The following is an 18239-nucleotide window of genomic DNA, read 5'->3' on the forward strand; positions in this document are numbered from 1 at the left end:
ATAAACACTGCCATGTTGTTATAGCCTCCTGATGTTATGTCTCCTATGTCTTTTGCATATAACACAATTACTAAATCTACACCTCCCACTTATAAATTTGACCTTAAATGTTGCCAGATCATCAAGTCATAAAAATATGAGACACACAACAGAATTGTTTGCTTAATGTAATGTAAATAATGTACTTACTGTAAATAATGCACTATTCATAATGCAATGAATTAATGTCTTAAACAAAGTAATCCAACACCATATCTTTGTTGAAAAAGTATACAAACATCAGTTTAGCATAAGTGGATAAATAGATCCAGTAATATCAGACAATGGGATCTGAATAAGTTGTGAGGGTAATCCAGAATCAGATTGAAGTATGTCTTCATCACACAGGCCTCTGATCGCATGCTATCGCTCGATCGAAAGGGATCTCTGAGGACCAAGACCTGCTGGTGTTTGTACGTGTGGACAATGCTACAGAACAGTTTCTGAAATGTTCAGGCCTCTCTACACCACCGTCAGGCAGATGCTAAACAGATGAAAATTCAAGACTACTTTCTTAGCTAACAAAACACCCCTTTAAGGGAGTGTGTATACTATTCAAGGAAATCACAAAGAACCCTCGGGTACAATCAAAGAATACTTGGGTGTCAAGCAAGATATGTCAGGTATCACCTAAAAACACTTGTGTACCATCTAAGATCCCTCGTTTACTATCTAAGGTCTCTCAGGTACCATCTAAGATCCCTTAGTTGAAATCTAACAACCCTAGGGTAATAGCTAAGATCCCTCGTTTACTATCTAAGGTCTCTCAGGTACCATCTAAGATCCCTTAGTTGAAATCTAACAACCCTAGGGTAATAGCTAAGATCCCTCGTTTACTATCTAAGGTCTCTCAGGTACCATCTAAGATCCCTTAGTTGAAATCTAACAACCCTAGGGTAATAGCTAAGATTCCTTAGTTGAAATCTAACAACCCTAGGGTAATAGCTAAGATCCCTCGGGTAGCAGTAGCACTTTTTTTGGTCAAGCAGCCCCCTCTTTTTGTCGAACTGGCTAATGTCAGTACTCGTATGTCGACTGTCAGGCAAACACAGAGCAACAATAGTGACAGTGCCATGGTTTCAGGCTGTTTTGCAACCACAGGACCGGGATGGCTTGCCATCACTGATGGAACAATGAAATCTGGATTGCACCAGGAAATTCTTCAGGAGCATGTCAGGGTTTCTTTTCGTGAACCGAAGCTTAACGGAGACTGGGTCTTGCAGCAAGACAGCAACCCTCTACTCACAAGTCAGTCTACCAAAGAATGGTTGAAGCAGGAGGAATTTTGTGTTTTGCAATGGTTGAGTCAGAGTCCAGACCTTAATCCAACAGAAATGCAGGTGGCAGAACCTGATATGGTGAATTTATGCCAGAAAGACTACCAACATTCCTGAGCTGAAACAGTCCTTTAAGAAGGATTGAACCTAAATTCCTCCACCCCAACAGTCACCAGAAACATATCGTTAAAGTCCTTGCCTCCTTGGGGTATCACACCAGTTCTTTAAAGTAAAGGTTCATATGTTTTAACAAAAACGTATTGTATTGCTGCATCAAAAAGAGTTTTTTGCTTTGTTGAGATTCTGCTATGTGTTTTTATATGCATATGTAATCACCACATATTTCAAATTACATTTTAACTTTTGTCACTTGTTTTAACCTCTTTTGTCTTTTTCATCCGTGTGTTTTCAGATACTTCAAAAGCAGGACTGTGTACTTTGCAGCTGTAATGAACCTCTGCCTGGTAGCACTGTTTACGGTGCAGACTCTTGGGCATCAGGTATGACCACCGTCATTTCCAATCTCAGCTTTGATGAACTAGACGTCCATGAGCACGCCACTATAGCACGAGCACTACACTCTGATATTCCTCACACACCTGATGACTGTCACAATAAGTAACACACTGAAGTTTGTTCCTGGGCCCAAAAAGATGCTCTATATATATTTATTTAGCCCAAAACACATCCGTCCATGTCTGAATGGTGAATCTTCTCCAGACTCTATAAATCTTTATAAACAGACAGGAAAAAAAACAGCTCAGGGAAAAGAACGTTGGTACATTTCCTGCACATGTAGTGGGTGCAGGAGGTTCTTAAGGAATTGGCAAAGTCTTACAAACTGGAACAGAGCATGAAGACAACCACCTTGGTAAAGAAAGATCACATATGTGCAGCATCTACAGGTGCGCAGCGGCGCCCGGCAGGCGTGATCTGCTTATGAGATTTGAATATGTGCTCGTGGTGTTGGTCCCAGGGAGAAAGCTGAAATTTAAAGCCGTGTGTTACAGTGCAAGCCTTTATGTCTCGTCTCCTGTTTTAGCTGCACAGCTGGTTGGAGGGTTAAGAGGAGGGTGGTGGGAGAGGTGGGGGGGGGGGGGGAGTGAATCATGATACCACATCTCTGCCTTCACGAGCCTCTCAGCTCATTAAATCTCTAACGGTGTAGAGAGGCTTGGACAGACTGGACTTCACCAGACCACTGAGCCCCCCCCCCCCCCCCCCCCCCCCCATGCCTCCTCATTCTTCACCCCCTCCCCTCTCCCTGCGCACATCACGGACTGAGCAAATGGTGTCGGCCATCATTAGCTTTATTAAACTTCTTCATATTTATGCTAATTAACGTCTTAGTCGGAATGTAATGAATTATTGGCCTGGTTCATTATATTTTCTTATTACATTAGTTTTGAATAGTGTTAACTGTGGCACAAATATATCTACAGACGGCTATACATCTTCAGTTAAGTCTGAGCGACTCTGAGCGGTTTGAAATGTGAAATTTAAAATAATTCTCCAGTAGAGATGCAGGGGGCGCTATATGCACACTATTGTGCCTCTATGCTCAAAAGGCCATGCCTGACTGACTGAAGTTGAAGCACATTAACGTGACGGTGGACATTTCAGCAGCGCCTTTGCTTCTGACGCACACACACATTAATGACCTTGGCATTTGTGCTCATTTTGATCAAGTCATCAAGTTCATATCAAAAGAGGGAGGCTCACGTGACATTTAGCTTCTTTTGTGGTTGCTAGGAGAAGAGGTCATCTAGGAATTCCTAAAAGGTCTGGATCTTAAAGTTGGTCCGGTATAAGTCGCTGAAAATGTAGGATTCTGTTGGGTACTGTGCAAGCAAAAACTGTTTTGCTAAATATGTCAAACAGATTTGTTTATAAACACCACGTGAGACTACACAGCTTTCAACACCTCATTTTATTGTCCCAACATTCAAAAGTACAAATAATTCAAACACAACAGTTTATGAAAAAGAAAAAAACATTTACAGCAAGATTTTTTCATATTTTGTTTCCAGTTTCAGAAATGACCTAAACTAGCAAGGATAACATGAAGTCATTCATCGCAGTAATTTGATTAATAATAAGAATAAGGATAATAAGAATAATAGTAATCATAATAACAATAATCAATAATTGATAGTTAAGTAATAACATAAGTAGGAGAGACCAGCTTGGTCCAGTGAACATTTTTTCATCTTTTTTGTCTTTAAAGATTTATAGATTCTCAGATAGGAAACAAACACATCTTCAGGAGAAAATGAAGAATGACAAGAGCCTTTTTCCTCACTAGGCCTTCCCTCCGACACTACTGGCTGTTGGCTTCCTATTGGCTGGCTGCCACTATAAGGCGCTACAGGGGGGAAAGGGAACCACAGCAACTGGGCATGGCCCCATGTTCCAAACACCCTCACCCCCACACACACACACACACTCACACACACTCACACACACACACACACACGCGTGCGAGCACACGCTCCGCAAAAGCTCTTGCTCACAGTCGTACGCGAAACCCGCGGAGGGTCGATGTCATGAGCACAGAGGAGAAAGCGATGTAGGATATTTGTTCACCAGAACAACATTCTACTGGGGTCGTTGCATAATTCAAACACCCACCCCAGGGCGGGTGGGGTTTGAGGAGGGCTGAGCTGCCGCCCCGACGAGGGGTGGAGCGCAGGATGCAGTGATGGAGGAGGGTGCAGCAGAAGAGATGGGTGAGCGAGAGTGTGTATGAATGCATCTAAGTAGTTAAAAATTCTCCAACATTCACAGCAAATCCTGTCTCAACATGAGCCGGTTCCCTACTCTCGAAGAGCCATTCACTAAATTTACCTCTCAAAATAGACTATATCTTAGAAAATATATAATGGGTGTCATCTATCAAATATCATCTTCTATAGCTATTTTACTTCAACCAGTACAATCAGCGACAAAGCTTTTTGGAGTTATGATGTCATATGCAAATGGCAGAATTAGTTTAAATCAAGGTAAAATGACACATTGAGTTCTCCATAGGTCCAATGCAATAAATAATACTAAAACAATGGACATACAGTATAATCATCGATTCGAGGCAGCTAGGCCTAATATGTGGGATGCATAAAACCCCATGAGAAACGACGTTTCACACCCACATTTTTGCATAAAGTTGGATCACAAAGCAACTGTAGTGTGTGGAGGGAGGGGCGGGAAGTGGCTTTTAAAACTACACAAACTTATCACAGGTTATATTGAACCAGAACAACTGTTATAACATTCTATTAAGACTAAACTTTATTGAAAAAGATTTAAAGATTTCTGTTTAACAAGACAAAAAAGCAATAGCAAATGTAACTATCGACTAGGTTATGCATAGCGAGTAACTGTTTCTAGTAATAAGGGAAGAGCCTCACCAACCCTCTTGACATTTTTTTAGTTTTTGACTTTTAAACTTTTTTATATTGTAATTTTGATATATTGGTACAAAGCACAAACGTACTAAAATGTCTCAGTGCACAGGACTAATGGAAGATCTTCTCCCCTAGTCGTTTGTTCCCGTTAGCTCAGAAACACCCCCCTCCCTGTACCAGGATCACACAAAAACACAGACAACAGAACAACAAACAAATAAATAAATAAATTATCCAGATAAATAAATAATTTAATCAATGAAACAGTCAATCAATAAATAAATACATATTTTCAAGAAGCTTTTTGTTCGGTTTCTTTTGCCGCGGCGGTAAAAAAAAAACAACCAAAAGACAAAAAACAAACAACATCAACAAAAATAAACCCCGAATCAAATCAAATGTTTCTTTTTTTCTTCTTCACAAGCGACATGACAACATATTAAACAGGATTCCTCACGAGTTTTCTAAGTAACTGAACCATCACTTCATAAAGTTTTCATATGAAAAAAGACAAGCTCGAACAAAAAACAGTGACAACTCAGATAGATATAGATATTGTAAAACAAATGTAGACTATATATCATCTATTTGTACACAACAAAGAAAGACACATTTGTAATAGATCCTCCGAGGAAACAAATACTAGACTAACAAAACTAGCTAATTATCATTGAATTTTGACAAACGCTGTACACTCAGCAAGTAACCTATATGTCAGCAAGCCAAAGAAAACTCGTTAAGTGATTCTTACAAGGTCCGGATTTACTCATCTGGCTTTTCCCAGCACAGAATTCTGGACCAGATGGGGGCCAACAATAAACTAAACTAAACAAAAACAGCAGCTCAATTTAATGCCAACATCAAAGTTTCTTTTTTTCTCTAAATAACACACATAACAACAAACTTGGATATTCAAGATATGTGAACCATGTAATATAGCACCTACTGTTGATCTCTAAAGGAAGTACATCTCAAATGTAAATATCACAAAATCAGAGTGAAAGGAACCGTAAGAATGTGTGGTTTCTAAATGGAGAAGTGAGTGTGTGTAGTACTGATATCCCAAAGACTGACGACGGAAAGAAAGTGAGTGACAGATGCGTGGCCTAAACTTTGGGCTCTTGACTGCGAGGATGCCATTGGCCGGGGAAGACCCCCCTCCTACTGGGAATCGCTGTTGAACAATTACGTGCTATGAAAAATTACCTGCCTGAATTTGCATCTCTTGATAAAACCATCCGTCTACAAAACCATTGCCAATGTGGTTCTCCCCGAAAAACAAACGACCTTGTATCCTAAAAAGTACCACGGCAGAACAAACAACACAAGGAGGCACCTGACCCTCCCCCAACCCCTAATTAGCCAGTCAAAATATTTTTCTCTTTTTTTTTTTCAAATCCAGATTCTTGTAAAAATTCTTCAATAATTATTATTTTAATTATTATTTACAAAAATAGATCTTCTTTCTCTGTATTTTTTCATTTTTTTTTCTAAACGCATTTTCAAGCAAAGAGATTTTCTCTTTGGCAACAGTGTGTGTGTGTGTGTTTTGTTGTCAACAGGAGCACTGACCCATCCCTTCCCTCTCCCCGTCTCCCGGTCCCTTGAGAGGAACGACATGTGTTCTGTTTGAAGTACAAAGCAAAACAATGTTAGAAATTTCTTCTGCATTAGAGAAAAGGGATGGTGTCATCCCTGTCAATTTACTTGGGGGGGTTTAATAATATACACCAAAACAAATGAATGAATGATCGTAGATTTCATTTTCTGTTTTTTTTTTTTTTTTTTTAAAAAGAGCCCCCTCCCGTTCTCCTCCCAGGGAGGCGTTGTACTAACGACAGTGGATCCGGATTAAAAAGAGAGAAAATAAAGGAAACCTGAATCAAGATAGAGAGTTCAATCTAAAGAAGGACGTTCTCCTCTTTTAAATAAGGGCGGTCTGGTTTTGCTACTGTTTACAGAGAAAAATAAACCAATAACCGACCACAAGAACTCAAAGGATACACAACAGAATGCCTGTACCGTGTACAGGTCTTCCAAATCATTAATAATTTCCGTTTTCAATTTTGTAATACTTAGGCAACATTGGCTTATAGGTCCAAAGTTATATTATAAGCCATATCCAGTTCTCTTTAGTTTGTTTGATGGTTGATTGGTTCCTGTTTGGAGTAGGCTAGCTGTATGGGCTGAGGTGGGTGTTAGTAGTGGTGTATTTAACGGGGCTACACGAGAGAGGGGAGGGAGTTCAGGACTTGTGGGTCTTGTTGGTCTTGAAGGAGACCTGCAGGACACGGTCACCCAGCCGATACCCGTTCAGACTGGCGATCGCCATGGCCGCCTCATCGTAGTTCGTCATGGTGACGAAGCCGAAACCCTTGCACTTGTTGGTGTTGAAGTCGCGGATCACCTTGACGTTGTTGACGGCACCGAAAGGCCCGAAGAGCTGCCAGAGGACACTCTCGTCCGAGTCCGGGGACAGATTATACACGAAGATGCACCAGCCCGTACCAGTGTGCCCAGGAATGTTCATCCCAACCAGACTGGTCATGCTGTCTATGGTAATGGGGGAGAACCTGACGATGAGAACGAGAGAGAGAGAGAGAGAGAGAGAGAGAGATAGATGTGTATTAGACAGCTGGCGTTTGGGGGGGGGGGGGGGCATAAGCAAGCAGCAGAGTTAGTGACCCCAGCCTTTCGCACGGGTGTAATACACGCATTTGGGGCACACAAACGGCACGTTACAACCCCGCATTAGCCACGCGGCCCGCGTCGGCCCAGCCCGCCTACACTCCAACCGCCGCGCACGGCACCACCAGCGGCGGGCACTGCCCTCGTACGTCTCCGCCTCCCTGCCCATGGTAGCGCTTTCTGAATTGCTCTTGATTCGAGTTTCTGTTCAATATGTGTTGAGCGGTGAAAGGAGGCGTCTGGTGGCTTTTTGTATGGGGCCTGAAAAGGCAGCGTGCCAGACAGCGGGAGGCCCATATGAAAACGCCACTCACCCCGGCACCAAGCAGCTCACATCCTTTTCTTCACTGTCTTCCTGAGTGGATCTATTGGAGAAACTAAATTGCAGGAACTCGTCACATTAATGCCTTCCGAATTCATAGGAGATTTCGAATGCAACTGAGTAAATCTGCTCTCATTTCTCCTGTAAGGTTTCCTTTTCTGGCCCTTTTCTTCCCCTTGATACAGAGATTTGAATGCTCAGTTGACTTCGGTTAATTGCCTTTCCGCTTAAAGGAAATTTCCACTTTAAATAAAAGGTAAATTGGATAAAAGGTTCATTGTGTATGCCTCCTCTCCAGGAATGACTGTAGGCATTATTGGTGGTGCTTTAATTGAGATTTCCGCTTTGCTGCAGATGAGGTGGCTCTACTGAAACTGTTGTCAGCGGCGGAACGTTGTACGCGTGTTCGTGCGTGAGTGTGTGTGTGTTCCACCCACAGCCCTACGCGGCTCTCAGCGCCACGTGCCTGTGATCGATAACGTGGCGTGCGCCACTGCACCCACCAGCCCCCCACTTCTTGTTCCTCAGCCGCTTCATCTGTGCCTTCGCCACTGCGTCCTGGCACAGGCGTCCTGGCACAGGCGTCCCAACCCCCCCCACGAACACCCCCCCCCCCCCCCCCCCCCTCGTGTAGGCCACGACTCATTATGCAAACGAGGAGTATAATAGTACATCAGCTCCGTCTGCATTCTCAACCATCTCATAACTTCAATTATGGTGTGTTTCGGTCTAAATAACGAATCCTGCACCATTACTCATCCCAGAGAAGAAGGGTGTACGTACGTGCGTGTGTGTGTGTGTGTGTGTGTGTGTGTGGGGGGGGTAATGTGGATGCCAGGCGTCTGTGAGGGTGTGAGGGCCGGCTCACCGCCGCTCATGCCCGTCTGATTGCCGCTGTACGCACTCCGTCACTCCCACAGAGGCGGGAGAGCGCTCGGACAAGGAGTTGCGTAGCAACAAGCATCTGACCCGCCGTGCCGTTCACCTTCGCCCCACCGCTGCTCACATCCACGGGACTGTGGGTCCCCCCACCCCTCTGTTAATTACCCCACCCACCCCCTCCTCTCGAGCTCTGGGGAATCCACCTCTTACAAACCCACCCCCAGTCCGCCTCCCTTACGCGCGGGCCTGGCTGCTGCCCTGCGGGCTAACGGCACGTGCTCGGTAAATAATCAGCGCGCTTTGTCTCGGCGCCGTTGCCCGCCGAGCTGCCGGCCTTGTTTGCATATCTCACTGCGCTGGCTGGGCTCCTCGCGTTCACCTCGTGGCTTTTATAACTATTGATTTTTTTTTCTTCTTCTTCTTCCTTCCCTCCCCAAACGTCATGTCTGGATACAGCGAAACAAATTAGCCGTAGAGGCATTAAAGGTAGAGAGATCAGCAAAGCAGATGCCTCTTACAGTCTCAGATTCTATTCTTGATTTTCAAGAGGCACCCATTGCCAGTTTTATAAAGGGAGAACTGTAGGAAACCTTGGGCTTTCAGCAGGGATAGTTATCAAAATACTCAACACAGAAAAGGGCATCGCACCACACTCCCCATAAGTGCGACACCATTTTGCCGTCTCGCGCATGCTAAAATATGCAACCAAACGTCACAAGCTCTAGTGCACATTTGAAACGCGCCATCTTGCTACTCGTCCACAAGGACACAGAAGCAGCAATTAGCACGCGAGCAAAACCCAGGTGATCCGAGGTTGTGCTACCTGCAGCGAAACGTGACGTTTCCTGCAGGGATCCAGGAGAACTCTGGCCCGACGCCTCCGCCCCACTCTCCCCCTTATCCAAAAATAGGCCAGAACAGTAAAGGTACAGGGTACAATACGGTGTTAAAGTAGGATCGTTTAATGAGAATCCGTGGACACCGCTGGTCCCTGTACCACTTCTGCTCATGCTCAAGTGGAATTTCGCTTGCCACCCCCACCAAATTTGTAAAATTGCTATGAAAATGAAAGCAGCCAGCAGCCAGACTGTGATTGCAATAACACCTATTAGCAATCTGGAGGATTTACACCTGTATTCATAATTGCAGCCTAGTAGTCTAGAGGGTTCTAGGAGCACGAAACGAGGGAATTTTTTATTTTTCATGTATGAAAAGATCGTGAGCGGGCGGAGTGTGGGCTCGAGTCTCTGAATCCGATGGCAACGCCTCAATACAAGAGCAAAACACAGAAAATACCAAACCAGAAACAAAACTCAAAATTCCACAGTCATCAGAATTAGACAATGCATATTCAACACCAGAAATCATGAAACGGCATATTTTTTTTGGAAAGACTAGAGTGGTTGGTGGTTTGAAATCAAGCAGAATCAAGTAACAAACAATCAAACTTAAGGGAACAATAAAAACCTTGAACTTAATTAAATGCAAGTGACTTTTCAGAAAATGAGAGGGTAAAAAAACAGGAACGGGATAAATAATTTTGTCAACATGGACATCTGGCATTCGGTGAAGTTTAATTACCTCTTAACGCCATAGGCCATATTAAGCAAATTGTCCAGCCTGTGAAGAGAAGGAGGGTTCTGGGGTTAATGCCAGGCAGATGGTCTACTCACTCAATGGAACTAATGCTACACAGCTCTGCCTCACTAAAGTGAAGGAAGACGCCCATCGAGCGTTGGGCCATTACACTGTTAAGCGCCATTGGACACCTCTCAGAGCCAGTTGCTAAGCTAGCAGCGCATGAGGCTAGCACAGGTGCTAATGCTAACTAGCGTCCACTGCCTGCAGTAATCCGAACGGACTCTGTGCCGTTGCTAGTGTATCCCTGAGCTACACAAAAGAGTTCAGCAATGTCTGACTTCAGAGTCTTTGCGTGCTATATTGATGACATAATGGATATAGCTGCCTTAAATCTCTTGCTTTAAATGTATCATTAAATTGCTTCGTCTTTTTTTTTTTTTTTAGATCTGAATGATTTCTCTAAAAGGTTGTGCTAGTGCTATTAACGCCTAATGAAAACCGGCTTTTATGAATCGTGGAGCAGGTGAGATCAGAAATGAAGGTCTGAATTTTAGATCACACTTTTGGTGGATGGTGGCTCAGTGCTGAAATTCAATCTCACGCTGCAACTGAATGAGAGCATTATTTGGTATGCTGAGTTCTGTCATCATAATGGTTCTGTATTGGTGACAGATGGTTGCAGACTGATTTTAAGGACTGGAAGGCACAGGGAATTTATCAATATCAAACAATTAGCTATCAAAGAATACATTCATGCCATGCAGAAGATCACGTAGAGATGATATGCTGGTGGTATGAATGAACGTGTCTCAAGGGTTTTGTACCTTTTAGCGCAAAAGAAAAGTTTAATAATTTGATATGACACTTGAATGAAGTTTGAAGCAGAATATAATAGAACATTAAATAGAGAGTGCGGGAGAGTACCCTCTCTCTGACTCTCTGTTTCCCTCTCTCTGTCTGTCTCTCCCTCCCTCTCTCTGACTTTCTGTTTCCCTCTCTCCCTCTCTCTGTCTATCTCTCCCTCCCTCTCTCTGACTTCCTCTCTCCCTCTCTGTCTGTCTGTCTCCCTCTCTCTGTCTGTCTCTCTCCCTCTCTCTGTCTTCCTCTGTCTGTCTGCCTGTTTCTCTCTCTGTCTGTCTCTCTCCCTCTCTCTGTCTTCCTCTCTCTGTCTGTCTCTCTCCCTTTCTCTGTCTGTCTCGCTCCCTCTCTCTGTCTGTCTCTCTCCCTTTCTCTGTCTTCCTCTCTCTGTCTGTCTGTCTCCCTCTCTCTGTCTGTCTCGCTCCCTCTCTCTGTCTTCCTCTCTCTGTCTGTCTCTCTCCCTTGCTCTGTCTTCCTCTCTCCCTCTCTCTGTCTGTCTCGCTCCCTCTCTCTGTCTTCCTCTCTCCCTCTGTCTCTGTCTGTCTGTCTGTCTCTCTCTGTCTGTCTCTCTCCCTCTCTCTGTCTTCCTCTCTCCCTCTCTCTGTCTCTCTCTCTGTCTGTCTGTCTCTCCCCTGATCTCTTCATTAGCTTCGGTGACCCGCTGTGCTGCTGTATTAGTATCCCATTGTCATCAGTCACTCTGGTTGTGGGTTTTGGCCCGTGTGAATACTCACTGCTCTCCATCCCTCACACGGCCCCTGTCTCACCTCCAATTAGGCTCAAGATGGCCGACAAGGCTAATTAACGCCTTCCCATAATTCAGACCAAACTTTTCCAGACAAATCAAACAGTCATACACACATACCACAAACACAACAAAAAAAAGCCTTTGCAGGAAAAAAATTAAACACATGCAACACTCCATCATTAAGGCACCAATTAGCCAATTAGCCAGGCAGGTTGCGCCGTGGGTAATTGAGTCCGTTGGAGTGGGGGCTCCAAGGTGCTAGAGTGTGCTTCTGCACAGAGACATCTGAAGCCCCTCTGTGTCTCGGCTCACTCGGTCTCAGCCTGGGGTTTGAAGTATCCCCAAACAAACAGATCACAATGCCACCTTTGTGTGGCTGTGTAATTCATGCAAATATAAGACATCCTTTTCACATCTATTCAGGTCTAAGTGTTTGTGCTGTATGAGGGATTAATTACTGATTGCTGTCATTATCAATGGCGTGCAGCTGTAATCGACTGGCACGGGTCGTTTGTATTAATGCATGATCCTGGGTGCGTGGATGTCACAACTCAAAAGAATATGAATGCGGGGAGAAAAAAAAAAACCAAAACATGTAAATGGCGTTTCGTCAAATGGGTGAGAATTTTGGAGTTTTACAGGGAGGGCTCGACCTTACTACCGACTCCAGCTGGCTTTGTAGCGCTCCGAATCCCACACTGTGCACTGATGATTGGCTGCTTGTGCTGTTGATGGGTTCTGGTGAAGTGGAGGTGAGATGAAGGAGGAACGATGTAAGGGAAACAGAATCACCATGGAGACATTGTGAACGACAGAACCCACTGTCTCTTATAAACAGTCCTTCACTCCTTTTTCATGTCCGGGCTCTTTTCTTTCCCAAATGGTAGTGAGGGTTACCTAGCACAGCTCGCTCCATAGGCAGCACAGTTAGGTGAAAACACACTTGATTCCAAGCTTTCTAACACTTTGATGGGGGGGATGGGGGGGTGGGAGGTCATCGGTTTGAAATTCTGGTACATGAATCATTCATGGCTTGAATTAGAATACAGGCGACGTGCAGTGGAGGTCACAGGTGCGGCAGCCGAGCTGGCCGTCTTTACCTGAACCTCTGGGCTTGGTGGTGGAGGGGGCCCGGGTAGCGGCGGTTGGGGGACTGGTAGAGCTGTGATAGTAGTGCCTGGCTGGTCTTCTGGCTGGGGTTGTTGGCGAACTTCACCGTGATGGGCTCGGCGGCACCGGACGGCTTCTGGCCGTTCAGGCCTTTGATGGCCTCCTCCGCCTCTATCCTCTTGTCGAAGCGGATGAAGCCCACCCCGCGCGAGCCGCCTGGGGGGACGCCGGTACGGCACAACCGAGAGAGAGAGAGAGAGGGAGGGAGGGAGAGAGACTGTATTTATCAGGACCGCCTTTCACAAAAGTGGCATTTGTACTGGTACCCGTCTTTTTAGGAGACCTTCATAGAGACTTTCTCTTGCCCTCTTACACACACATTTATGGGATCCATTTCCTTAATGTAGAGACAGAAAAATCCATACATGACTTCATGTTGGAAATGGCGAATGACAGTGAGGTGCAGTCCATGTGCGACGCCTGCTATTGCTGGTGTCACATTATGCAAATGGGAAGTGAGGAAGCAGGGGATTTCATTGGCCGCCCTGCATTCCGCCGTTGTCGGGCAGATGTGTAATTTGTTTTCCTTTCTTCACGAGAGGATGGAGATATTGTACAGGGGTGCTGCTGCCTGCTGCTGTGGAAATGGAGAGTGTGTGTGTGGGGGACAGTGATTGTTCCCAGTAGTGTGTGAGTGTATCGTGTCCTGTTCCGTCTCATGCTGTGAGACTTGCATAAGCTGACAGCCACACGCTAGCAACGTGGCACACTGCGCGCCGGTGACATTTCTGTGGTTTCCTAGGCAATGTTTTTGACCGCCACCTGAAAGTAACATTTAAAAGAGCCCGGCTGGCAGGGAGGCCTTTTGTCGGGCGTCTGTCTAATGAGATGGTTCCTACTGCTCCAGGGAGGTGAGCCGGGAGACGACTCGTCTGGTGGACCATTTGCATAATACACTCTGTGTGTGTGTGTGTGTGTGTGTGTGTGGAGGGGGCAGGTATTTCACAGTTTGCGGGGACCAAGTATCCTTATGATGATCGGAGAACTTGACATTTTTGATACTGTGACAACATTAGGTGGATTTTATTTGAAAATCTGAAAGATCCAAATGATTTTGGTTTGGTTAATGAAGTAAAGGTTGAAGTTTAAATGTAAGCTTACCACTATTTAGCTATAGTCATGCACAAGTGAATGCAAAAACGCCATAAAGGCAGTAATAAAAGAATATATATGTTTTAGTGTTTGAGTAAGAGTAACAGTTCATGTATGTGTCTAGCGTTTACACACACACACACACACACACACACACACACACACACACACACACACACACACACACGACTGGGTTGTCGTGCTTCACTCTTATTGACAGTTTCTGTTTTGGGGTTGTGCTGCGGTATCTTTCTTACTGTTACTGCTGTCTTGCTATTCAAATCAGACGCGTTTGATATATGCAGCTCTCGGAGCAAACATTTGTACACAGTCTCTTCAGTGCAACAAGCTTTCATTCAGCCTGCCTCTGCATTATACACACACACACACACACACACACACACACACACACACACACACACACACACACACACACACACACACACACACACACACACACACTCCCTCTCCATCTCTCTATTGCTCTTTTTTCCACTGTGCCAGCATCACCCCTGACAGCATTTCCCAGTCTTCCCACAACCTGTTCTCTTTAATTAGTCTGACAGAAGGAAAGGCAGAAATAAAGCAAGCACATGCATTATTCTGCACAGTTTAGGGTGCACGATTCAGCTCTCTCCTCTCTGCAGAGTGAAACCTAGGTCATCGCCGAATCCTTAGAAAGTAGAACAGAGTGGAGAAGACGGCATGACACTTCTCTCTCTCTCTCTCTCTCTCTCTCTCTCTCACACACACACAAACACACACACACACACACAAATACACACTCTTAACTTATCCCCCCCCCCCTCTCTCTCTCTCTCTCTCTCTCTCACACACACACACACACACAAACACACACACACACAAATACACACTCTTAACTTATCCCCTCTCTCTCTCTTTCAGAGAAGTTTGACATACTACAGATCCAGGACATACCACAGTTCCAGGACCACAAAATATGGAAACTGTAACATGAAGACTAGCAAAGGTCAGTGTCTAAGCAAATTCTTTTTAAAAAGTTGAACAGAAAAATCACCCAAGCCCTGCTTTATCTCCGCGAGTGCGCCGGTGTGTTTATGTTCCCCATGTGCACAGGTGTCCGTGCACGATAGCGGGACTCAACCAGGCATAGGTCAAAGGTCAAGGTCACTCAACACGTGTGCACATGCAAATGGACCCGTGCTCCTCACTGAGCGCCTCTGGGCCTGTTGAAGAAGGAAGACACCGGAAGATCAGGCCCGTACCTCCAGCACGCGGCCGAGACCTCTTCGTCACGTTTTCTGGTCTTCTCTATTCCGTATCACATTGGGTGCAGGACTTTGTTGACTACCTTTTGGGAATACTCCACTGTAAGTGGTGGGCAGGCCTGTCTATTTTTCAATCGGAGAGGCTACAGAGTGCAGCTCTCAACCTACTGTAATGGAATCGTGATGAGACCCAGTTTTGCTCTGCTGGGAATAGCACTGACCACCATCATTATGGCTGCAAATCTACTTGGCAAACCAACCATCCTTCCTGTTCCTGTCAGCCAGCACAAAACGCTAAAATTAGCACGTGAAAGAAAAGACCTGTTACTCAATAGTTTTCAAAATGAGCACCCTAATGTCAGCTGCACTTCCTCTTTCTCACGCGCCTGCTTCCCCAACGTTAGCGTAATGAGCTCGAGACCGTGTTTTATTTCTCAACATTCTGCGTAAACAAAGCCGGCAGCTGGGCTCAAACCGGCGCAACCGGAGACACGGGTGCTTCCCGAGGCTGTCGCCACTTATCAGCAGCCCGGCAGAGTTGGGGAGCCAATGTGGTGTTTAGCAGTGCTATTCTCATTGTAATCACCCTGCGCCTTACGTAACTTCCTACCTGTGCTTATCTGAGCGCAGCACACGTCTCGCGTGAGAATAGCCGGTTTAATAATAACTCAGACACACCGAGAGCCGACACGCCGGGCGACAGCGCCGAGGAACGGCTGCGGCCGGGCCGACAAAGTGCTTTCCACCGCACGCCCACCGCCACGAGAGAGGGAGAGGAAAGGACTGAGTGAGGGGGAGAGAGAGAGAGAGAGAGAGAAGGAGAGGGAATGAGATAGGAAAATGAAAAAAATCATCCTCTGGGAACAGCGAGATCTGAAGCCTCTGCAGTTAATGAAAGCTCTCTCTCCTTTCTGAACTTCGGCATGGTACTGCTGTCTCACGTTTACGCACTTGTAAGAGCTTCTGCCAAGCGTTTGGGACATTTATTAAGCGAGTGTGCTAAATGCATCGTGAAAGGAGAGAAAAGCGCACAGTCTGTGTTTTATCACGGGCTTAATCAGGATGAGGAGTGGAAAACGACCTTGTTTTAGAGAACTGGAGCTGATCCTGCGTCAGACACCATTGGAAACGCAGCAGTTAGGAGTTTGATGCGGAGAGCTGCATTATCATTATCATTATTATTAGTGGTAGTAGAAGTAGTAGTATTATCTGGCCACTATGCATAAGAACAAATCCATCTGTTCACCCTTATGTAATTCAAGGCCAAGGCAGTGTAGAAGCAGGCACACGTCTCTAAGCTTCCTCCAACTTATCGTCAAATCTCTTGTTTTAACAATTACATCAGCACCTTTAAGATGTCTGCGTATGACTAAAAACCCAAAGGAAGAGAAGGCCAGAACTGTCCAGAAGAGAGATCTCTGCGCATGGCCCCTGGGAGCAGAGACAAGAAGACTGATTTTCCATTAGGAGCTGCAGCTTGTAGGAGACAGTGCTCCGGATCAATCGTATTAGCTCTCATTGACGAGGGCTGCAGATTGACCGTGCTGTGCAAGGCTGGAGAGCTGCTGTGAATATTTAACTGCTGATCAAAGCCGCGCACACATCACACGTCCCTCTCGCTAATGTTGGTTTAAAGTGGGTCCGGAGTGAAGTGGGTCGAACAACATGATCTAAAGCTCCGCCCCCCACTCCTACCTTCAAGAGTTACACGGGGATTTTGTCCCGTGCTTTGCAGTAGAACATAATCTGATTGGTCAGCCTCTCTGGACAGTCTTTGCAGACTCCGGACCCTAAAGTGGGAGAGAAAAGCTCCCAAACACTGCAAAGGGAGCAACCCTGACCTGGCAGTTGGGCCTCAGGAGGAGAGCCCAGCATAGTGGATTAGTTGTATCAGCTGAATTTCTCTCTATTACTTGTTGGTATTAAAAATAAAGCTCACATCAACCCTGGTATCCACCAATAGTTCAATAAAGAACCATGGAACCTCCAAAACCAAGAGCTCATCAAGCACCAAATCGGTTCTGAGATCAAATCCCAGACTCTCCTAGTCATTTAACATGTTCATTATCTCTGTCTCACACACACACACACACACACACACACACACACACACACACACACACACACACACACACACACACACACACTCCTGAGATGGCATAGGCTTGGCAGGAGAGCAGTAAGTCATGCTCTATTTCTCTCAATGCGGTGAGAGGGCAGGGACACACGGCCCCTCTCTGCACCGCAGGGGCTGTGTGTGTGTGTGTGTGTGTGTGTGTGCGTGTGTGTGTGAGTGTGAGTGTGTGTGTGTGTGTGTGTGTGTGTGTGTGTGTGTGTGTGTGTGTGTGTGTGTGAGTGTGTGTGTGTGTGTGTGTGTGTGTGTGAGTGTGAGTGTGCGTGTGGGTGTGGGTGGGGGTATTCCTCCCTGTTTCTTAATCACCAGCAACTCAGATTTAATTAGTCATTAACATTCCTCCTGTGGACCCTCCTCCCCCCTGGGGGTGAAGGGTGTGGGTAATACGCAGGCGTGCAGAGGCCGAGTGTGTGGTAGAGGAGTGTGTGGTAGAGGAGTGTGTAGTGAGGAGTGTGTGGTAGAGGCGCTTGTGTATTTGGGATTAGGACGGTTTGTGAGAATATAGACTTTTTTATAGAGTGTATATGGTGTGTGTGTGCTGCTTATTTGTATGTGTGCAAACAAAGTTAGTGGGGTGAACATTTGAGGATTCACACTTCATTCTGTGTGTGTGTGTGTGTGAACACATGCGTGCATGTGTTAGTGTGCGTGTGTTTGTGCGTGCGTATGTCTGTGTCTGTGTGTGTGTGTGTGTGTGTGTGTGTGTGTGTGTGTATGTGTGCGTGCATACCTCTGTAAATATGAGCACTGTTCCTGACTGCAGAGAAAGGCACTGGCACCTTTACAACACGTAA

At 45.6% G+C, this 18239-nt stretch overlaps 1 protein-coding gene and 1 long non-coding RNA gene across 7 annotated transcripts in view; one reads left to right on the top strand and one right to left on the bottom strand.

The window, feature by feature from the left end:
• Positions 1-1728: 1728 nt before the first annotated feature.
• Positions 1729-18239, top strand: part of LOC143502772 (uncharacterized) — a 16810-nt gene continuing 299 nt past the window's right edge. The window contains exons 1-3 of the long non-coding RNA XR_013127167.1: positions 1729-1816; positions 14968-15052; positions 15160-18239. The exon at positions 15160-18239 is cut by the window's right edge and continues 299 nt beyond it. This is a non-coding gene — a long non-coding RNA (uncharacterized LOC143502772). The remainder of the gene's footprint in view (positions 1817-14967; positions 15053-15159) is intronic.
• The window catches only part of elavl4 (ELAV like neuron-specific RNA binding protein 4), a 71696-nt gene continuing 59935 nt past the window's right edge, over positions 6479-18239 (bottom strand). For 3 of the 6 annotated variants that reach the window (XM_076995452.1, XM_076995457.1, XM_076995456.1), the window contains 3 exons: positions 12900-13136; positions 10194-10232; positions 6479-7293 (listed from right to left, as the gene is read on the bottom strand). In XM_076995452.1, the coding sequence (XP_076851567.1) occupies positions 6966-7293; positions 10194-10232; positions 12900-13136 (604 nt within the window). In that variant the 3' untranslated portion in view covers positions 6479-6965. The remainder of the gene's footprint in view (positions 7294-10193; positions 10233-12899; positions 13137-18239) is intronic. The other 3 variants (XM_076995453.1, XM_076995454.1, XM_076995455.1) reach the window with 3 other exon arrangements.

The sequence above is a fragment of the Brachyhypopomus gauderio genome, unplaced genomic scaffold (assembly GCF_052324685.1).
Source record: "Brachyhypopomus gauderio isolate BG-103 unplaced genomic scaffold, BGAUD_0.2 sc208, whole genome shotgun sequence".
NCBI classification, from domain to species: Eukaryota; Metazoa; Chordata; class Actinopteri; order Gymnotiformes; family Hypopomidae; genus Brachyhypopomus; species Brachyhypopomus gauderio.